The sequence below is a fragment of the Manis pentadactyla genome, chromosome 3 (genome assembly GCF_030020395.1).
Source record: "Manis pentadactyla isolate mManPen7 chromosome 3, mManPen7.hap1, whole genome shotgun sequence".
In the NCBI taxonomy this organism is placed as follows: domain Eukaryota; kingdom Metazoa; phylum Chordata; class Mammalia; order Pholidota; family Manidae; genus Manis; species Manis pentadactyla.
The window spans coordinates 217277141-217300646 of record NC_080021.1 but is presented as its reverse complement, the minus strand read 5'-3'; the positions used below and the strand labels follow the sequence as shown (position 1 = coordinate 217300646).

At 43.6% G+C, this 23506-nt stretch overlaps 1 protein-coding gene across 8 annotated transcripts in view; it reads left to right on the top strand.

The window, feature by feature from the left end:
* MED27 (mediator complex subunit 27) overlaps window positions 1-23506 on the top strand; it is a 182870-nt gene that overhangs the window by 110613 nt on the left and 48751 nt on the right. For all 8 annotated transcript variants that reach the window (XM_057499151.1, XM_057499152.1, XM_036913493.2 and 5 more), the window contains one exon: window positions 11567-11660. In XM_057499151.1, coding sequence (XP_057355134.1) covers window positions 11567-11660 — 94 coding nt within the window. The remainder of the gene's footprint in view (window positions 1-11566; window positions 11661-23506) is intronic.

Below are 23506 nucleotides of genomic sequence, written 5' to 3'. Positions count from 1 at the left end.
GGTTTAACATGCTTTTCTTTTTCTAACTTCTTAAAATGGAAGGTCTTTGATCTTTTTAGTCATTTTCTTTTCTTATATAAGCTTTTTTAAACTACAACTTTCCCTCCAAGCATGGCTTTTGCTGCATCCCACAAATTTTGATAGATTTTTATTATCATTCGGTTCAAGATATTTAATTTCCCTTGTGGTTTCTTCTTTGTCTCATCAGTTATTTAGAAGCATGTCGTTTACTTTCTAAATATCTGGGGGAATTTCCTGATCTACTTTTGTTATTGACTTTTAAGCTGTGGTCAGAGAACACGTTCTGTGTGATTTTGAGATTTAAGGACCTTGCTTATGGTCTTGGTGAATGTTCCTTTTGCACTGGAAAAGTGTATATATTCTACTGTTTGGGGATATAGAATGTGTGTATGTCATTTAGGTCCAGTTAGTTGAGAGTGTTGTTCAGGTGGTCTCTATTCTTAACTGCTTTCCTGTCTGCTTGTTCTGTTAATTACAAGAGAGGCCTATTATTGACAGTCGTGAGGAACACACACATTCAGGATTGTTATATTTTCTGGTCAAAATCATCCTCCCAAGCTTTTTATCTTTTTCTTTGTTTTTTTGAAAAGAATCATTCGTATGATCTTCCTTGTTTTTAAATGATAGGTCTTGTTGCCCTGCAGTTTTCCCCTTTCTCTGGGCAGAGGAAAGTTCCCTTGGGTTGGGATGCCATGTGGGTGGACCAAGTAAGTGTGGGTCAGAGGGGCACTGGTGGGGTGGTGAGCGCAGGGTCAAGTGATGAACTTTATTTCTCCTCTGATTCACACTGTAAACGCGTTTGTGCAGGGATTTGAAAGACTGCCACAAGAACTCTCAGCTTGGGCAGAGCTGATACACACTGTGGTTTGGTGAGGCCACTGTGAACCGAGAGAGGGTGCCCTCTGAGAGCTTGCTCGGGGCACGGCGCATCAGCTGCTGTCTCTGGGAGATGCTAGATTTGGCTTTACTGGGAGACATATGTTCTAGCACAGTTTTTAACTCCATTGAAGGTGGCAAAAGGAATGTGGGGGCCAGTGGCCATGCATGCTGCTCCCTGTGTGGAAGCCATTCTGTTTTCTATTAAGGAAGCCCTCCTCCAGCCCTCAGATTGTGCATCCCAGACACATCCCAGTGTATCCAGTGTAGGCAGCTCCCAGGGCGACTGATCACCCACAGCCCTTGCTTCACGGTGTCGCTGACCGAAACACCCCGGCCCCTCCTAAGATGCTTCTCCATTTCTCCTCTCTTCAATATCTCCAGATGTATGTATCAAAATCTTTTTTTTTCTAAGTATGAAAGTGAAGATTTTTTTAGAATTGGAGAAAAACCACAATTTACAAAGACAAGCAAAATCTTTTTGAAACTAAGTGTTTATTTACTTGCCTTACTTTATGGGAGTTTGTAAGCTCAGTCATTTATAAGCACCCATAGGATTTTTGCCATTTGGTCCGCTGTTAGATTATTTTACATATTTTCTCTGAATAAACTCATTTTTAAAATGTACACTCATGCTAAGAAGTAATATCTGTGAAATCATGGGTTTTATATGCTCATTATACATTTTTCTTTGTACATATATATTTAAGTTGAAAATCGTCACCTACCACCACCTCATGTCCCACTTGGTGAGAATGCGTGTCACACTATGGAAGTCGTTAGTCTGGGGCAAATGTGGATTTGGCAGTGAACTTAGAGAGAGAAGCACACTAGCCCTTGGCAGAGGTCTGAGAAGGATTGCTTTGTACCTGCGGCTTTGGGGTGCTGGGTCCTTCAAGAAAAGGGGCTGGAAGGCGCTTTTGGGGCCCAGACAGGGGTAACTATTTGGCAGGGAGCAGACCTTTCATTGTTCTATTTGAATGCCATGAATTTCAAAACCAGCCATTTCAAACACGCCAGGAAATATTTGTCAAATGAATGACATTGAATTAAACAAGCAGAATGTATGTGAAACTTTATTTCATTACCAATTTAGAATATTCATATCACTACTACCCTCACTTAATTTAAATATTTTTCAATGTACCATATTTCCTATTCTAGGAGAGGAATTACGGGGTTAGGTCTAGTGTCATGTTTTCTTTGAGAAGAACCTGTTACTGTTCTGGGAGGGGACCTCAACAGAGGAACTACTTCCAGTTTGAGGGGACTTTCCTGAGGGGACTGTTGCCCGGGCGCCGGGCGGCTGTCAGGAAACCCAGGGAACAGTGCCCTCGTCCTTCCCCTGAGGGGTGAGGGTGGGTGGGGTTCCTGGCACCCCGAGTGAGAGGGAGAGCTGTGAGGATGTAGCCTCCCCCTTGTGGCTCTGCTGGTAGAATAAATACCCCGACCTCACTCTCCTCACACCTTCGCATCTGCTGTCAGTTCCGCCCTTCAGCCAAACCCACCAGAAGCCAGAGGGCAAAGGAGCCCACTGATGAGGTGCACGTGGCCCAGCCCGTGGGGCAGGGGCACGGTGGAGGACACGGGCCTGTCTGGTCATCCCCCCGCCTAGTGCTCTGTGTGTGAGATAGTAGGGGCAGGTGGAGGTCGAGAAATGTAAACCAGAACTATCACGCCCCCACTCCACCCCGCCGCTGGTAACAAAGCCGGCTTCTGCCAGCACCCAGGCCGTATCCCTGTTACCCTCTGCTCCTCATACCTCTGCTGGATTGGGGGTGGTCCGTACCTCACAGCTGCCGCTTGGGGTCCTTGGAGTTCTGTCGTTGGGCTGAGTCCACCCCCCCGTGCTGAGACTTTATGCGTCTCCTGCCCTCTGAATCTCCGCTGGTGCCCGCACCGAGCAGGCCCCCGGAAGCCAGAGGGTAGAAAGGCTTGTTGATGTGATCCGGGTTCAGTCAGCCTCCTGGCGCGCAGCACAGGGTGGAAGAGGGTGGACGCCGAGGGACAAGGACAGATAGCCAGCCTAGATCGCATTCCAGAAGCCGGATCTGTTCATGCCAGGCACTGCCGTAGTCATCCCGCCTCAGGATCCGCAGCAGTCTTCCCTCTTTCCCCTCTGCCTTTATTCGAAGATAATGAAAAGAACTCTCCTTACTGACTGGAACACACTAGTGTGTTAAAATAAGCAGGAAACCAGAGAGAACGTTGTCTGCTTTTAATGCATATTCCTCAGGCAGTTTTCAGTCGGTGATTAACTGAGGCCTGTATTCCTCTAGACTCAAGCAGAAGTTCCTAACTATTTTCTTCCTAAAGAGGCAATATTTGACCATGCACAGTGAGCAGCTGATGTTACTAATGGCTTATTTCATGTGCTGTATTCTCTCATCTAACTCTCACAAAGACCATATGGAGAAGACCGTGTTTTTCCTTTATGTCATAGATGAGGAAACCTACACTTACAGAGGTTAAAGTAACTTGTCCAGGGCGAGGGCAGAGTGAGAACAGGAGAGCCCTCCAGGGCAGGGGATTCCTGCGCCCAGCCTTGGGCTCTGCTACACTGCAAAAACTTCTAAGGAGTCCACACAAAGGGTTCACCTGGCAGGCGTCCACTGAGAGCCCGCTGCATGCTGGGCGCCGTGCTGGGGGCTGACAGCAAGGAGCAAAATGGACTGTGGATTCCCTTCATGGAGTTTTCAGTCTGGTGGGAGAGGTTGACATTGACGGTCAGCCCCTCCTACCGGTGCGAAGGTGGGAGTATGTCCTCGGAGGACGAGAGAGAGGCGCCATGGGCCATGGCGCAGGCCTGCTTTCATCTGGGGCCCTGGACAGGACCTTTCGCGGGAGCTTTGGTTCCGCAGAGATCTGATGGGGATTGGGTTAGGGTTGTATAGTCGTGCAGTGAGCACCCCAGGCAACCACAGTGGGGAAAGCCCTGCAGGGGGCAAGCCCCCCCCACCCGTAGCTCCAAGCAAGAGGCCCCTCCTGGGAAGGTATTGTTTTGTTTCCATGACTCTCACTGGTCCTCATCTCAAGTCCGACTGACCACCCAGCTGCTCTCCAAAAGGGGGAGGGGAGAGGAATAGCCTCACTCTGTAAACTCTGTTGTGTCTTACTTTCTGGTTTAGAATTTTTTACTTTTTGTAAAAGAAACTATTAAAAAACAAAGTTCTGTTCACAGCCAGCTCCCTGGTTGGAAGCTGGAAGCTCAGGGTGCATTCTCAGTGTGGGAATTGTTCCCGCGTTCATCGCTGCCCAGTGTGAGCTCCAAGTGTCATTTCACCATCTGACTGGAGGGGACTGATTTAATAACAGTTGTTAATTGGTGTTGCTATAAAGCTCAGTATGGGTGTTTTTCTTGTTTGGGGTGTTTTTTCTTTCTGTAACATGTAAGGGCTTGCAGAGGAGTTAGACACTGAGTGAAATTGTAATTCTTTCTGAAGCTTAATACATGGTTTAAATGCTTTGGGGAAAACTGAGATCTGAGTAAACTTTAATGCAAGAAGAACAGAAATTTCAAGGAACATCTACCTTTTAGTTATTAATGTAAAATAAAATTAATATAAAATACTCTGTTTTGCACCTTTCAGTACCTACCAACTTTGCACATTGAGTCACAAAATCACAAACCCAACAGGAGAGTGGAAAGAAATAAAACTTAGTTGTCCTGTTCTTCTGGAGATAAGCTGGTGACCTTGAAGGAAAGTGTCTGATGCGCACATGAAGTGTAAGCGTCGTGAGGGCGGAGTCACCTTATCATCACTGTGTCCCAGGGCTCACTTAGGCCCTGAATGGATAGTATGTACCGAGTGACTGGGAAGAGAGAAAATCATTAGTTGATTTTGTTATGTCAGTATGCTGCTAAAGATTTTCTGTTGCTTTATACAAAGTCTGGGGAATGACAAAAATTAAAGCTCCGTTTCTATGGACTCCTTCCAGACCTAATGAAAGTGCTGCCCTGAGGTGTGCAGGGAAGCCCGGGGCAGGGGGTGCCCACTAGACATAGGCTCTGGGCTCAGCCCTGCCACTCAGCCATGTGCTACTCTGGGCAAGTCACCTGCCCTCCTTTTTTCTGTCATTTCCAAAACAGTTGTGTGCTGGCCCTTCTGACTTCCCAGAGTTGGTGAGTGGTCAAATGACATGAAGGATGCAAAAGTGTTTTGAACCTGGAAGGCAGCGCCTGCTGTCCTGCCCAGCCTGACCCCGCAGAAAGCACGGGCTAGCCCCATCCTTCCAGCCGTCTAGTTCTCCCAGAAAGCCTACTGTGAGCCAGCTGAGTCATTCTTTTTGTTCCTAGTATTTAATATCATTCCCTGAACACAGTCATTGTTGAGGACTGTAGGCACTCACTAATAGAAGTACTAGGGATGGTTTATAAACTAAACTCTTTACCTCTCTGAATCACGTGTAAGAATTATTCTGTGTTTATGGTGGTATTTGCTGGAAGTTCGAGCTCATACATACCTGTGATACTGGGCTGCGTGACACCCAGCAGGAAGAAGGCAGGCAGGTTTGTTCATGTATTTCTGTACGCGATGGGTGTTTGTGCATGTGTTTCAGCTTCTGGAGGTATCAGGTAGCCATCGTTTGCTAGCATGTGCCCAGGCGGTTCTCCTAAATTTGTTCAGGTAACATATTCACGTAGTTGAAAATTCATAAGCTACTGAGGAGAGAATGGGGCAAGCTCTGCTTCTACTTCTATGGCCTGGCCTCCAGTTTCACTGGGAGGAAGCAGGTCTTCCTACTCTTGGCAGCCCTGGCTGCTTAGGTGTTGAGTTTAAACGAAGAGATTGGGAGTTTCCGAGTGCTTTGGAGGAGAGTAAGGCAGTAGGTAAATAGCTCGCTGGGTTGGGTAGGAATGGTAAGGGAGTTGCTGTAGAAATATAAACACGAGTTCTTCTATCTGCAGTGCATACAGTCTTGCTTTTTGATGTGTAGTTGAGAAAATACTTGTAATTATCTTGAGAGAATAGCCTGAAGTCTTTCACAAACATGGCACAAATATTTTACAAACCTGAGAAGTCTGACCTGAATGAAAGAAGTGAGCAAGTTTGACCTGAGTTTCCGGTCTTGCCTCAGCATATTGAGATCGGTAGTTACAGTTTCAGGCAGCCTCATTCTCACGAGAATGAGAACCCCCCTTCTGTTTCCACCCACTGGCAAAGTCCTCTCAGTCTCATCTCCTGGACAGGTATGGAAGAGCATCTTAAATATGTTCAAATCATGCAAATGATTCCCTTGCTGGTATCTTGGGGCATGACCCTTTTCCCAAAAAAGGTGGTTTATTAATATATGCATTCCTAATGTTTAGATTTTGTATGAGTGGAGAAAATGAACAGCATGTATCGTATACTCTGTGTGGGGTAAGTGCTATTTAAATCTGGTTTGAGCTGCCAAGCATCTCACTAACAGGGGATCACTGGCTGGAGTCCAGGTTTGTTGGGTTTCTTTTTTTCTTTTAAGGAGGGGTCAGACTTCAGAGAACTAAGCCATCTGTCCAGCAAATTATTTTAAGGCTTTAATAACAAATAGTTTGCAATATATTTTAATGTGCAGAGTAGAAAGTGAATGTTTTACAAAACATATCTCTAGAAATGTCTTCCACATTCTGCTTTGTTATCATTTTGATACTGTAATCCTGGTGTGGTAGCACACGTCTTTGTGCTAATGTTTTTGTGGAATTAATTAGTTCATTAAAAGCACCATTTTAAAAACTGGCATGTCAATAGCAGTGTACTTCTTTAGAAGGCTCTTGCTTCTAAGAGGCATTGAGCTTTGACTACAACAGATGCAGGGATTTTTAGCTGCATATTAATCTGTAAGACTTTGAAGATTCTGTGCTTTCTTTGAGCTTTGTTTTGTGGTGGACTCAAATTGCTGCTGCTAGTGGCTTTGGGTGGCTAGTGTAATGAGCTCTCCAGCACCTCAAATCTTCACCTGCTAATGAGAACTATGCATTTTAGCTGTTTCACACCTCCTAACTGGGTCTACACGGCTTACTTTAATGTCCTGTCTACTCATTCAGCAAATATTTGAGGAGTGTCTAGTGGGCACCAGGTGCCAGGGCAAGGTGCTGGGAGGCAGCATTGAAGAAGGCAGTTGTGCCGGCCCCTAGAGAGTCCTTTTGGAGAGACAGACTTAAAACAAATAATCACTCGAGAAATTGCTTAGTTACCGCTGGGTCAGAAGCTACAAAGAGAATTAAGATGTGCCGTAATTGGTAGAGTGAGGTGCACTGACTGGGGGGGCCGAGGGGAGTGTTGGGGAAGGCTCCCTGAGAAAGTAGCATTTCAGCTGGAGGCAAAGACTTGAAGCATGAGCAGGACTGACCTGGGCACAGAGGTCAGAGTAGCTGTGAGAAGAATCTCCCCAGGCAGAGAATGCAGACTGCGCACAGTGTTCAGGGCAGCGCAAGCCTGCCCCGGCCTGTGGGCAAGGGGGCCAGGGGGCGCCGGAGCCACAGTAGCAGCTGGACTACAGGGCCTCTTTGGCGCACTTAGGGCTTGAGACTGAGTCCCCACCGAGCTGTGCCTTCTGCACTGATGCAGAGGCAGGGAGCTTCTGTAGGTGGGTGATGGGGTTTGGGAGGGCAGGTGACCCTTAAGGTCATAGAAGTAGGTCCTTGACGTTGTTGTAAAGATTAAGTAACAGTGAGAGACGGTGATTTAGAAACAAGCAAACAAGCAAACAAGCAAAAACTAACCTTGAACTCCCATCATGGAAGCGTGATTTTAACAGGATCAAAGAAGAAAACCAGATACCTCAATTCTAGAACAGGTCTAGAACAGTTACTCTGAACTTGGAGTCCCTGAGTGGACTTTAAGGGACCTATGAATTGCAGAAAACTGTATGTAAAATATTGTGTAGATGTGAATTTTAGTTTTCAGTACTTTGTCAAGGAAATCTACATCCCAAGAAAGATTTAAGAACATAGTGAAAGAAATCAGAGCCCAGTAGTCTTTTATGTTTGCAGAAAGCTGTTAGGTTTTGGAGGGAATATTTGTGTGTCTTTCCACAGGGCTGAAATCAGGTAATTGGGTGGAGACACAGGTAAGTGGATTTGAAGCCACCTGGCCTTCCAGCAGTGCAAGAGGCTCCCTTGTGAGGTGTGTTACAGGGGTGTCTATGCAGACCACTCCTTGAGGATGTTGATAAATTGCAAAATTGACGGGGTCCTCTGGTGAGAGGGCCTCTGAGGCCCCACTGTTCTTCCATTCTCTAATTTAAGGACATGTGCAGGAGCAAGGCCAGTCGCTCAAAGAAAATCAGAAAGAAGAAGGCTTGAGGGCTTCAGAAATTAATATCAGAAACCTGAGGATGGTGTGGTTTGGTTATTTCTGATGCAGCGGGGATATTGAAGTTGTTGAGACAAAAGCTGAGTCCTAAGGAAACCTTTAGAAACCTCGAGAAGAATCAGTTGGATCACACTGGGAAAAACTGGGTGAGAAACCGTTGAGAGTCTGACTGTACTGGGGAGCAGAGCAGGGGGATTGGAGTCTCTAAGTGCTCAGAGTTTATTTTCTGTCTGAAAACACTGCAGTTCTGAGTCTCACCGTGACCTGAACCTGTGATGTGCAGGAGTCTGCGCTTAGCCCCGTTCTGGGACCGTCAAGCCAGCTCCCCGGCTTGTGCTTCAAGCGGGAGAACCAAGCCGCTCTCCGTTTTCGAAGGGCCTCTGTAATGTAAATAGGAACAGCAATCTTTCCAAGTTATTACCCTGTTAACAGGTTGACAGATAGATGAAAATTGTGACTCACTGCTCAATTTGGCACTAAATTAATGTCTTTCTGCACTGCGTCTGCTCAAGTGTAAACTAGTCACCACTGCTGTGTTACTGCTTGTTTGCCTAGATTCCAAAGGTAAAAATTAAAGTGATTCGATCCTGCCACAGAAGGGGATGCAGCATATGGTGGAAGTGTAGGAGGAGAGCACTGTGTTCCCACCTGGCCTCAGGCGGCGCTCCGAGTGGGAGGGCGCCTGTTGCCGAGCTCCGTGCAGATGCCCGCGGGCATGCTGGCTGGGGCTTAGCGTCCGGGGAAGTTCTGCCCAAGAGGTGGTTCGGCGAAGACCACCTCCCCTTCCCGCTCCGACCCTTGGTAAAAACAAAGTTCCTCTTATCTCCAGCTTTTGAATTTGACGTTCTTAGCTTTCCTTATTTCTGTCAAGTTACTAGTGGTGGATTTGCATTTTGAAGGTTGGGTCTATTTGAGAATGAAATGTTTTGATTTCTGCTTCTAGGATTTAGACATTGTTTTCCTCAGTTAAAGACACAGCTGACTTTCTTTCTCTTTTTGGCAAATACATAATGTCACCTGTAAAAAGGAAATTTGCATCTCCTTTATGTTAGGCATGTGAATGAAAAACAGTCTCCTTGAAATTCTTTTTCGCTTAAAAAAATCTTTGGATTGAATTTGCTGAGCTTTATCTGAAATCACTGGTTGGAGAGGAGACCAAAAATACCCCCCAGACCTCTCTACTATCCCATGTCAACAGATCTCATAAATGAGGGAATCCAGAAATGGCAAGGAACATTGGTTATTAGAACTTAAGCCCTTACTAAAAATAAGCAAATTCAGATAGTTGGTGTGGAATGCCAGAAATCTACACACTGAATATGGTTTCTGGAATCATCACCCATTCCCCTATTTTCCTAAAGAGTTGAGTTTTCCAGAAATCATTAGAAACTTTGAAGGTGAAAGGTACCAGGGAGATCAAATTATGTTACCTTTGTACTGAAGTTCTGCATATTCATTTGCATTCTACTGTCCAGAGCTATGATGGCTATCGATTGAGGATCAGTTTAGAAGACATTGCCTATCTCCCCGACCCTTAGCATATACTTAGCAGTGACCTCCATTCACACAGGACAGTGGGTCTTTGCTTCATGCTGAGCCTAAAGTAAACTGGGTTGAAACCACACACACAGATTTAGAGAAGTATATGAATGCAGAAATGTTTCCAGTGACCTGGTGCAAACTTTGATGTGAAGTTTGCCATGTCATCCACCATTTCAAGAAACATCAGGCAATGATGAAAAATGAATTTAATTTCCTCTTTTCACCTCTTTGTAGCATTTAAGCTTAGGCCACATTTGTATAGCATGAAGCTGTAAGTCCAGAAGGGCGCCAGGGGGATGATGTGTGGTGTCTTACTCTATTTCTTAGCCATCCTGGAAAGATCATTTCCTAAACCATTTGAAAAATCAACAGAACGGGGCCTTCCTTTTAAGAAATAACCTCTTGTTCTTTCTGAGCTAGTTCACTTTTTAATGCCATGGCCTCATCTTTTGGTCCTTTCTGGAGTTGGAAGATAGCTGTTTGATACTGAGTTCCTAAAAGCCACTGGCATACTTGAAGAATCACAGTCTCCTGTGGCTCTCTTGTCCCCAGGGCAGTCAGCCTAGAGCCTCCACCTGCTCTGTGCCGTCTCTGCTCCAGTCTTTTGACCATCAGTGGTATTTACCACTGGACTTTCCACAGTTCCTCCTCTTCCTTCTTCAACTCCCAAGTTCAAAACTGAATATAGCCTTTACTCAGGACAACCTGATGGGTTAATCAGTAGGATTACTCCCTGACTGTCATAGCTGATAGATTGGTGCTCACTTTTTAACAAATGGCATTCTGTTGTCTGGTATCTGTCATGAGCCCCAGGTTTTGGACTAAAATCTTTTCATGTTGTGAATGGAGAGCTAATCTCCCTCTTCCCCCAAGAGAATGCAGCTTTTATATGGCCCTGATCTAATGGACATGTAATTTAATGTGTCATCTCCAACGGAAAGGAAATCCAGTGCAAACTCCTTAATACATAGTTTTGCGTCTGAGCTATTATATTATATCCAGTGTGATTGGAGGGAGCACAGACACTGGTATGATTTTCTTCTAAAAGGATCTCAGCCAGACCCAGCTCTGTTGGTGCTGTGGGCTGCCATCTTCACAGTGAGCCTGCAGTGGGGGGAATTTATCTGCTCAGAGAGGGCCTTTCTGCAGAGTAGGACCCATGATGTACCAGTAAGAGTATCTAGAACTTTTGAGTCCTTAGTATGTGCCAGACACAATGCTAAGTACTTAATGTCAGTTATCTCAGTGACAGTTAAGAGGTGTAGGTTCCATCTGGACCAGAAGAACAGAGGACTCCCTTTCAGAGGAATGTCTCCAAGAAAAGGTGGAACTGATAGATTACCTAATATGCTTGAGTGTAGGGAGAGAAATTTTAGAGTTTAGGGATAAAGTTTTAGTAGGTGCACAGAAAACTAAACAGATGAAAAAAATTAAGACAAAACAGAAAGCTGTAGAAGTAAATAAATGTGCTCATGAGCCACAGACAGCTCAGCTATTACAAAATATATGCAGAGATTTTAGAATGTAAATGCCAAGTGCCAATTTGAGCAAAAATTATGAAATAACTTGAATTAGTTAGAGTCCAACCAGGAACACAGGAGTGACTTCAGTTATTTACAACAGAGGGATCCGAATCCAGGGAATTGGTCACACAGGCGTTTGAGATGAGAAACCAAATGGGAGATAGCAAGAAAGTCACAAGGTCATGCCTTCAGTGAAAGAGCAAGAGCAGGCATTGAAGACACATCGGGTAGAAATTCGGCAGTAAATGCCAGAAGGTGGCACGAGACTTGGGTTCCGATTCATGTTTGTGTGTTTCTTTTTCCACTTAGGTATGTTGATGACGTGATCAGCCGCATTGACAGGATGTTTCCTGAAATGTCCATCCATTTATCCAGACCCAACGGAACATCAGCAATGCTTCTGGTAAGTTCTACCTTACCTATTTGTAGGGGCCTGTGTGGAAGAAAACTGGCCTCAAAACTAAGTCTCTGGTTCTGTGTTGTAGGATCTATAGAATGGAAAACTAAATTTCAGTTTGATGGTGGATAGTGTCCTTCTCTTCAATGGTATTCTGTAGGTTAAAAATTCTGCATGTTGAAACTTTGCTTTTGAATGAAATTGTAGAGCCCATCTACAGATTAACCAGAGAGGAAATATGCTATAAGCCCATTCTGCCTGTAAGTCAGTTCATGGTGTTCTGATGAATCTGCTTTACGTTGTCAATAGTAATGCTCAACTGTTGGATCCTGCTAAAGAAAACACCTTCTTAAAACAGAGCCAGGTTCTGCGGAAAGTCATTTATAAAATCCATTGTGTATTTGAAGTGTACTTGATCGCTAAGACTTCCAGTTTTGTTGTTTCCGATTTTGGTATGCTCTGACCAAGTTGGCCACATAACCTTACCATGATTGTGTTTGTAAGAATCCACCCAAAACTCTGGGAAATACAGTAGAATAGAGAAGCTGAGTTATATTAGTGATTAGAAAGGCATTCAGGGCCAAGAAGCTTTCTGATGCTCTGTGTAATAATACACTTGAAGAACACTTCCCCGAACTTGGATTTTGAGGCACCACCCCATTTTACAGAAAGCAGAATTAATGGAATAAAGGAGTGGTTTTTCAAGGGCGTCAGGGAGGCGAGCCTTCAGGACTGAGTGTTTCTTATGTCTTGGCAATTGCCGCTGCTTTGGGGCCTAGCCTGAACTCCCCGTACTTTTGAATTTTAGTTCTGTAAAATCTTCTAAGTAGCTAGTCACCCACGATGAGTTGCTATTCACTAAAGCCATTCGCCTGAGGAGAGTAAGCTTAGTATGTGCACGTGTGTTTTCCTATGAAGAAAGGAAAAGATGTGAGCTTGTTAAATGTATGGTATTTCATTTCTGAGAAAAAAATTAGGGAGGCTCATCTGGGTGTCATGCTATTTTTCTTCAAAATTCTTTCAACTAAAAAATACAGTGAATAAAATAATAGAGTGTTCTCTTAATAGAAAAAGAAAATACTTTGTATCTGTCTATAAAACATACAGTATTTTCTCCCTCAGTTAAATGTGCAAATTGCCTAAAATTTAAGATCCTCTAGACCCAGCATTTGAAACATAAATTCTGCTTCACCTACTTGACAGAAACCAAAGAGTTAATGAAGATAAAAATGAAAGCGTCCTCAGTGCAATAGGTTTGTTCAAACTATTTGTGGGTCATTGAGCTTCCATTTCGTGGTGAAGGTAGGAATTGGCATTGAAGGGAATGGGCAGAGAACAGGATTGTAGGTGAGCAGGCCTAAGGTGTCAGTCACCTCCACCTGAGAACGCCAGCTTTTAGTCCATGATGGCCTGTCAGCCTCATCTGCTTTCCCATGGGGCCTCTGTTTTAACAGACTGATGAGCGGATTTAGGAGCTCAATTCAAGGGAGGAATTCGATTTTATATATACCATTTTTACCCCAGGAGTGGCTAAATCAGATCATCATGCCTCCAGCGAGTTAGTCGTTACCTTTCTTAGGTGACACGGAAATTCATGTAAGGTGGTACTTATTTATAGGAATCACAGTGGATGATCTGATTCAGAAGCAAATTGCCAGGCGGATAATCATACTTTTAACATAATTGCTTTATTAGGCTTTTACTTTGAAAGGATGGTATTCTATTAGAGTGCAGCTCTCTTGGCCGCTTGCTGCAGCCACACACATCTCTGAGGTTGAAGGGAATTCTCACCTGGGAGAGAAGCTCTCCTCCTGCCCGTGCTGGTCACCTGTTCCCGTGACCTTGGGGAGAGAAGGTTCAGGGGCAGGAGGGGACTGCTGCAGGAGGTTCGGACAAGAGCTGCAAGCACTGTTTTCTGGAGATCAGTCTGGAACGAACTGCATTCCACATGAATGGACTTCACAAAAATACTGTGCGTATTATTTGAGACGGATCCATGCTGGTGGTTGTGTCTGGTATCTGATCATCTCTTCCTTGTTACGTGATAGTCCACTCTGTGACTGTACATACTTTATTCTTTCTGTCGATGCGTGTTTGGGTTGTTTCCAATTGCGCTTTTTCACAGTGGTGATGTAAGCATTCTTGTACACACACCAGAATAAAGTTTCAAGCTATAGCCCAAACGGAGCTGGTGCAGGCCCGTGTCTGTAGGAGGAAGGGGAGTATTAGGGGCCGTGGAGCAGACAGACTTCTCCTAAAAGTCACTTGGGTTGTGAAATATAATGGTATGATATGCACACCGGTGTACATAGGGGTCCAGAAATGGTTCCAGGTAGACGGCCTGCTCCCATGATCAGCCTGTGCTGCCAATTCTCCTGTTAAAGATCTCTTCTGCTTTTAGTGTGTGAGTACAGAGGGGATTGGGGGGTTTTGGGGGGAAAGCAGCATAGAGTCATTGAACTCCGGAGCAGAAGGCAGGGTTGCTGATCCTGTTGTGGTTTCCTCCGTCACGGGCGGTCACGGGTGGTCATGGCCAAGAGGCAGCAGAGTGCTGTGGATATGTGATCGTCTGTAACTGGGAGCCCCCGTGTATCAGCAACAGTTTCCCCGTGGTGCGGAAGGGGATAAGGGAAGAGGAGCAGTATAAAATTGGCACTTTTTAAGGCACTTGGGGTCATTTTGGCTCATCTAAAGCTAAACCAGCCTTTCCTTGTTGCCTGGAGACATCAGAGCTCAGAGCCCATCAGAAACATTAGGTGGGGTCACCTTCTGGCCTGGGCCCTGTGTTCGCCCGGAAGCACATGCTTGTGTCCTCTTCACGCTGTGGACCCTCAGCTAGTACCTGCAGGAGATGGGGCCAGTGGAGGGAGGGAGGGCAGACAGGTGCTCAGTAAATATTTGCTGACTGAATACACGAGTGACACATAAAAGCACCTTTCTCTTCCATATGTATCAGTTTGTCCTGTGGGCTGCCGTGGGGACGGGAGAAGAAATAGGCATTGGTTCTAGTTTGATTCCAAAACTGTCAGGGTAATGCCGTAGTTTCTAGTGTCTTTGTGAGCCTTGACTGCCCATAACAAGGCAAGTCCTAGCTGATGGGACACACAAACCTTTTCAGCCTCTTAGGTAGTCTTTACATGCGTTGTGTGGCGCTCTCACTCTCTGCTTCTTTCCGGGCAGAGGGGGCGGGGGCTGCCGTTCTGCTGTTGTGTAAGTTAGTAACTCATGATATAATAGATCCTGTTTCCGTTCTTTGAAGAGATGAGCTCAGTCATCTAAAAATAAATCTAGCTGTGTTGATATTTAGTTTCAGTTAATCTACCGCCTAACATTCCATTATTAATTTTCTTCAAAGAGTCAAAATATTGTAAGAGCTTAACTGAGTCAGAGACCAGAACAAGCAGCTGTCTCCTTCCAGCATTTAAAATACTAATTTACAATTTTTAACTCATCCACTCGGAATAAAAATGTAAAAAGGAAGAGAAAAGTGACACTTCTACCATGATATTTGAAATACAGGCACCCCTCATTGCACTGAACTCTGCCTGCTGCGCTTGGCAGATACTGCGTTTCTCAGCGACGGCAGGTTTGTGCAACCCTGCGCCAGGCCAGGCCCTCAGGGCCAGTTCTCCAACGCCATTTGCTTACCTTATGGCTGTGTGTCGTATTTTGGTAAACCTCGTGATATTTCAAGCTTCTTTTCAGTTTTACTTTTATATTGGTTCCGATCATCTGTGATTAGTGGTTATGACTCACTAAAAGCTCAGATGATGGTTAGCAGTTTTTAGGAATAAAGTATTTTTTAATTAAGGTATGTACATGGTTTTTTTAGACATAATGCTGATTGCACACTTAATAAACTGCAATATAGTGTAAATGTAATGTTCCTATGCACTAGGAAGTCAAAAACTTCATGTGACTCACTTTATCATAGTATTCACTTTATTACAATGCTCTAGAGTCAAACCCACAGTATTTCTGAGATATGCTTGTACCTTGATATTGTATAAGTTAATCTTTATTTATATGTATATAATTTACAAGAGAGAAAACTCATTTATCAATCTTCCTAAATATATTTTTACCTAACCTTTAATTTCTTTAACATACTCAGGCATTGCTTTTGAATGACACATCTTTTTTAAACCATTTAGACACATTGTGTCATTTGGCTCTGTCATCAGTTCTTTGAGGTTGAAAGACTGTTAAACAGCCAGACTGCTTAACTGTCTGAGGCCTTAATTTCCCTGCTGGGTTCAGTAATTCTCAAACTTCGGTAGGCCACGAATCCCCAGTATGTGCGTGTTTCTGAAAATGCGTGTTCCTATCAGACAGCACAGAACTTCTGATCCAGCAGCTCTGGGGTACAGTGCAAGACATTTCACATGGTACCCCAACTGGGCCTCAGGTAATATATGGAGCACATTTTGAGAAACATTGTGATTGCGCCGTTGGAGTTCCAGTGAAGGCAGGCCTAGTTGGTAAGTACCTGCTCTGGCATCAAACTGTTTTATGAGCCAGGTTGCTAAGCATTCAGTAAATACTCTGAGTCCCAGGAGAGAAAGGTGTGGTTCTGGGGGCTGTTTGGCATTGACTGAAGTCCTGCACTCATGGCGTCTGTGTTGTAGAATGGGAAAGGCACGGGAGACCAGCCAGTTGTCGCCTAATACGATGGCAGATGGTGATAAGGCCAAGGGGCTGGCACACAGGACAGGGGCTGGGGAGAGACATGGGTGCTGTGGGGGCAGAGAAGCCCTCTGTGAGTAGAGACTCATAAGAAGTGGGGCGAGTTGCCGAGCTGTGTCCTGGAGAGTCAGCATGGGTACAGAAGGCCCTAGCCACGCGACAGTTGGCGTGTTCAGGTCAAACCAAGGAGCTGGAGTGCAAGGAGGGAGGAGACAAGACTCGGCCTCATCATGGGTAGGGCTGGGACGTTTCAAACTTTTAACTTCAGGTGGACAAAACTGAACTAATCATAATCCTTGACTCATAACAGTGTCACAACTGATCCAGACATGGCCCTTTCTTGCTCGTTTATTTAATGGTACAGTCAACCTTTGTGAACCCGCCACCCAGCCCAAGAGCGAGAACGTTGTCCGCGGCCTGTGCACCCTGTGAGCGTCCGCCGCTCCGCCCCTCTGCCAAGGCAGGCCGTGACACACATCTCTGCATTCCTGAATAATGTATTCTTTGATTTTGCCTGTTTAACTGAGTTTATTTTTTAAAAGTACTGTATCTTGTCTTCAGGGACTTTTCACTCAACATTTATTTTTTACTAAATTTCATTCACGTTAGTTTAGCTATAATTTTTCATTTTGCTAATATGGAATATATTTTAGTTCAGTTACCCATTTTTGTGTCAGTAGTCATTGATTTATTTGTATTTTTTTGTCTTTGTGTTATGAACAGTCTGCTCTGAGCGCTCTTGTTTGTATTCCTTGGTACCTGTGTGGGCCGGCATTTCTCTGGGAGCTACTCTTGGGGGCCGAATGCTTGCTTGGGGGCTGTGGTTCTTAACTGGGGTGGAGGGAGGGCAGATTTTTGCCTCCCAAGAGACAAAGTTTTGTCTAAAGACATTTTTAATCATCACAACTGGGGACGGGGGTGCTTCTGGCATCTAGTGGATGGAAACTAGACATGGTGCTAAAGATCTTGTAATGAATGGAGCGGCCACCTCATCAAAGACTTAGCCAGCCCGTGACTAACATGCCAGGGCCGAGAAAGCCTGGCACAGGGCACACAAATGCTCGACTTCCCACGAAAATGCCAAAGTATTTTCCCAAGCAGGTGCACTAATTCTAAAGTAGGAAAACAGACTTTTCCCAAACACACACAGACTTAAACGACTCAGTTGCCCCTGGAAGTCTCTGAAGACCATCCAGTGCTAAAATTCTGTGCTGCCACCGGCAATCACTCCAGGAACCTGAACCCATACTTAACATTTGTCACTGTGCAGAATACTACCAGAATTCTTTGTGAAATGCTTTTTTTAAATGCCATTTTATAAGACTTGTAAGAAAAAATCAGTTTTTATAGTTCTCCTTCATTTTTGACACATAAAAGTTGCTTTACCAAACATGGTTCCAAAAGACATCTTCTTCCAAAAATCAGATCCTTCTTCACAGCAGTGGTTCTCAAAATATAGTTTGGAACAAGGGGGCACAACCCTTTCTGAGGGTCTGGAATTCAAACTGTTTTTATGGCAATACTAAGTCCTGCTATCCTTTTTCACTCTTGCTCATTCACAAGTTCACAGTGGAGTTTTCTAGAAGCTGCATAACATGAGATGATGCCGTCATGCTGACACCTTTGATTGGCTCCTATAGTCTTGTGTTTTCAACATTTCTGTTTGATTTCTAATATGGTAAATATTGATAGCTTTATCCCACAGAAATAAAAGTTCTTTGAGGTCCTCGATAGATTTTCAAGAGTGTAGAGAGGTCAGGAGACCAAGATGTTTGAGAACTGTTGTCTTAAGGAGAAGCGTATTCAACTCTCAAGAATATTCAAAGCAATGTATCAAACTAAATTTCAAAGAAGTGGTTCCAGAAATGTTTGTTGCAATGGCAGTGACATGAATGGAAGTTTATTAGTGACTAAAAACTTTGAGGTTTAAAAAAAGTCGAAAAGTAAAAGGCAAGGAATGTAGGACATCCTACAGAAAGCCAGCTTAGTTTCTTGAGCAAAATGAGTGTTGTGGGAAAGATGCGGAGGATGGAATGCTTAAAAGGCTCACAGCAATATATGAAGCCTGGACCTTGTTTGGATCCTGACTGAAACAAACCAGCTGTAAAAGAACATTTTGTCAGCAATCTGAAGTATCTGAACATGGTCTAAATTCCAAATGATACAAGGAATTTTTGGTCATTTTGACATTATGGTTATGAAACAAAGGGTCTCTTTCTTTTAGCGGTAGAATCTGAAGTATGTAGTGCTGAAATAAGATGTAAGAAGTTTGCTTCAAAATACTTCAGCAAAAAAGAGGGAGGGAAAGATAAAGCAGGTGTGGCAAAATCTTGCTCTTTTTTAAATGTGGGTGGTTATTAAGCAACCCCTCTTTATGTTCGAAAATGTTTAAAATGAGAAATATTATGGATGACTATCTAAATCCAGTCTCTCCATATATTCTGCAAACAATATAGAAAAACAAGAACAAATAGAACTACAAAAACCACACCATAAACACAACTGGAACACCAACAGTGTCCATAATCCAAATTATGTGTGAGTTGAGGGAGGGAGGGAGGGAGGAAAGAAGGGAGGATGGATCCTAGTGCACTACTCTCTTGCACACTCACTGTTAACTTTTGCTGAGAGAAAAATGTCTCACACAAAAGAGTATACACTGTATGATCGCATTTCTAGAGCAGACCAAAACTACAGTGAATAAAAATCAATATTGTATTTGTCCTGGGAGGCATAGGGCAGGTGTTGACTGGGAAGGGTGTGAAGGACCATTTTATGGTGGCGGAAGTGTTCTGTATTTTGATAAGGTGTGGTTTATATGGCTGTGTGTGTTTGTCAAAATCCAAAGAATGGTACACTCAAGATTTGTACATTTTCTTGTAGGCAAATTTTACCTGAAAAAAAATTTTTTGAACAAACATTAAACTGTACTTAATGATACGCTTACCTAAGTATTCAGGGATCAGTGTCTGCAACTTTGAAATGCATCAAAAAAATAAGACAGATGAGCAGATAGATAGGTGAACAGATGTGATAAAAGCAAGTAGCACAAAATGGCAACAGTAATAGGCTCATGGGAATAGGAATATGGATGCTCGCCCTACAATTCTTTCAACTTCCTAGATGTTTGAAATTTTTCATAATGAAATGTTGAAGGAATAAGCACCTCAACTTAAGAAATTCGCCCTCTGCCAAGGAAACAACCACCACAAAGCAGAAGAAACATAGCACTTCAAACTGATTTTAGTATCTTCAAGCATTTGAAGAGATGAGAAAAAAAATCTTTGAATCAGAAATTTTAAAAAGGATATGAAGAAATGAAAAGGATTTGTTATGCTCAGGGAAACAATGAAAGAAGATGATAAAATTATCTCAGAGATTAATCTTCAAGATGCTCAAGGGAGATACATCCAAGTGAAATGTAACAAAGGACATTGAAGAAAGGCTGGGAGACAAGCAAGAGAATGAGAATAAGAGAAAAGTAAAAAGGGTCAGAGGGAAAGTGGCTGAAGAGAAACGCAGGCAAAGAAGAAACAACACGTATAGAGCTGGAGTCCATGGAGGAGGAAAACAAAATACTGGGACAGAACTAATATGTAAAGCTGCAATCAAAGGAAAATTTCCAGAAAGTAAAGAAGGTCTGAATCTACACAGTGAAAGGGCTGTCTGGGTACTCGGGAAAACTGACCAACAACAATCAAGTCTAAGATATATTCTAGTAATGCTTTCAGACTTCAAAGGTGAAGGAAAATTCCTGAGGCCTTCCAAGCCAAAAAAAAAATGAAATAACTTACAAGGCAAAAAAATTAGACTGGCATGAGATATCTCCAGAACTGTATAAAGCAGGGCGGTGATGGAGCATTTTCAAAGAGAGTGTGAATCAAGGGCATGTAAGTCTTTCAGGTATCAAGGCCAGAGAAACACCATTTAAACATAAAAAATTTTGTACCTATTAGCTCATCTTAAGGAATCTACCAGAGGATGAGCTTCATCCACCCCAGAGATGAGCCAGGAAACCTCAGTCTCGGGATTGACGGGGGCATGAGATGTATTGAGTTGTTGCTCTAAATCTAAAAACAAAAGCAGTGAGGAGAGTGAAGTAGTAATATATAAATGTCACGTGTTCTAACACAGTAGAAATAAACCAAAGAAATGGAAGCAGGGATAGGTAAAGATGAAAGTAGAATGGGCTCATTGATTTTTATGTGTGTAATAGGTGAGCATTAAAGGATACCATTAAAAATCGACAAGATACTAGAAATCTAAGAAAATGGGAGTCTAAGGGTGTTAAAGTGTATTGCCACAAAGGTAAACATGAGAACAAAACCATAAGCCTTCCTAAATACAGTCAGTCAGTCACTAAACAAGTTAGCAGGCAAAGAAAACATCTAGACAAAGAAGCATGGAAAATATAATACATGTAATAATCATATAGTTGTTACGTGACCAACTTGAGACCACATATGTCAGTCACATCAATAAAGGTGAATGAATTTAACATAGTCATAAGAGGTCTTTTTTCAGTTGAGATTAAAGTTCACATGGAAAAGAAACATTCAAGGAAGGATAGGAAAACACCAAAAAACGACGAAACTTCTGGGGGAGCTTGCCCTGTCAAGCATTAGAACATACTTTAAAGCCTCTGATTAAAACTGTGTGGTATTGGCTCCCAGGTGGACAGACAGGCCAGTAGAATAAAAGGGACCAGAAGTAGACTCAGGTACATATGAAACCAGTGTATATAAAGGTAGCATCTCAAATCAACAGGGCTTCAGTCATTAGCAGGAAAAATCTAGGTGGCTAAAACAACATAAAGTCAAAAGAAAACCGACAAACTGGAAGAACATGTATTATAGCTACAGAGTTAATATCCCTAAGATCATTTTTAAGATCTTTAAAATAAAGGGAAGAAGACAAAAAATGGGATAGAAAATAAGGAAAAGGAACAGACAATTCACCATTCCCCCAAAAAGATATAAAAATGGTACTTAAACATATGAAGAGATGTTCAGCATTACCCATAATTAGAGAAATGCAAATTAAAACTGCATGAGGTACCATTTCTCACCTACCAGATTGGCAAAAATTAAAAAGTATAGCAACACATTCTGTTGGTGAGCCCTTAAGGAAACAGACACTTCAGATGTAGCTAGTGGGAATGCAAATCAGTACAACCATTTCAGAGGGTCTTTGACAAAGTCTGATAAAACTCTGTGCTTGGACCCAGCAATGCTACTCCTAGTACTTTGCCCTGCAGACACACCTCTGACAATACGAAAATACATGTGCACAAGCTTATTGATTGCAGCGTGTTTGTAATTGCAAAATACTGGAAGAAACCTCAGCACTTGTGCAGAGGAGAGTGATTGAATAAATTATGGTTCAGCCACACCATGTCTTATTCACCTTTAGAGAATAATGAGACAGACCTCTGTGACTCATAGGAAGCCATGTCCAGGATACACTGTCAGGCAAAAACGGCCAGGTACAAGAGTATCCTTAACATGCTTTCTCCTTGGTAAGAAAGGAGAGAGAGAATATCGGTTATCTGCTCATTTATAGGGGCAAACACAGGAAGGATGAGCCTGAAACAGAAGTTGGTCAGAGGGAGTCGGGGGCACTGGAGTAGGGCGAGTGTATGGGGAGGGGTGACATGTCTCTGAGTTCACCTTTCTGTATGGTTTTGCCTTTTGGAACCATGTTAATGTTTCACATACTCAAATATTGACTGTAACCAGGCATACTTCTTAGGATTAAAATTTATAAGCAAAAACTGCCCTTTCAACTGTAAAATACACTCGGTACAGAAATGGCAGCCTGATAGTAAAGGTTTCTTCAGGACGTTCCCTTGTTTCGGAAGCGCCCTGTGCCCGGCGCCCAGCTCAGCTCTCTGCTTGTTCTGCTGCGCTCGGACCTACTGGGGACCCCACGACGTAGCCGCTTCATGCCCATCTTCCAAATGACAAAGCGGAGGCTTGGAGAGGCTCAGGATCGTACACTGATAACCACTAATCATAAGTGACATAGTGGCAATCTGGACCCCAGTCTGTCTGACTCGAGAGCTCAAACTTTCTTTAATTTCAAAAATGACTTGAAGCTACTCAGACATTGAGTTCTTTTCCAGCCCTGAGCTTGTTGTTGCTGCTTACTCAGCAAACTGCTTGCCCCTGGAGTATCCGGCCGGCTGCCCGGTGCCAGAGACAAGCTTAGCACTCAGCAAACCAAGAATGTGAAACTATACTAGGGACATAGGCAAAGTATATTCAGTACTTGTGTCTAAATATGATGTCGGAGCAGTGCTTGGCTTTACCTTTTGAAGGCATGTGATTTTAGTTCTGTGTAGATAAGGTGGTCCATTAAAACTTACAAATGTCATTTTGCAGGAGTTCCGTATCCTGTTTGTACTTAATCTTCTGAAATTAGCTATTGTGATCTCAGGGATCATAACCTTGGGTCCGTGGACTCCTGGGAGGTAATGGATCGGCTGCAGGAAAGCTCCGAAGCCCCGCGGAGGCTTTCTGTGTGTAGAGGGACTTGTGCACCTCTGCCTGAGGGAGCAGCCCAGGGCTTCCATTAGAAGCCCTGTTAATTCCCAAAGAAGGTTAAAAGCACTGGTCTTAAGCCCCTGAGTGGCTCGGAGTCCTCTCACCTTAGGCCATCCGGGTACCTGCTGAGGCAGCTTCTATTCTCTGCACTCTTGCTTTTATATTCCGTAATATTTTAACATTTGTGCTTCATTCCAGGTGAATTTGTAGCGGCCCCCAGGTTAAAGCACAGCATTAGAGGGGCTGCTCTTAAAGGCGGTGGCAGTGTAGGGAGCGGGCACACTTGCTTCCAGGCCCCGGCATGGAACACCTTAAAAAATTGCCTGGACGTGAAATCTGCTTTTTAGTGTTCTGACACCTAAGGTGTAAAAAAAATTTTTTTGAGTAGCATAGTTTTTATTTTCTGACAAAAACATGTTTTTTTTTCTTACAACTCATTTCAGGGAGTCATAATTTAGTTTATTCTGTTTGCTTTCCTTCCTTCCTTTTCCCAAACACCACTTACTAGGTCTGTGCTGCTGCTTTAGTTTATTTAGCTCTTAGTTCAACGTAGTCGTTCCCAGAGATGGTGGTTGCACCTGTCATGTGAATGTGTTTAGGATCAGAGGTAATTGATAGTTT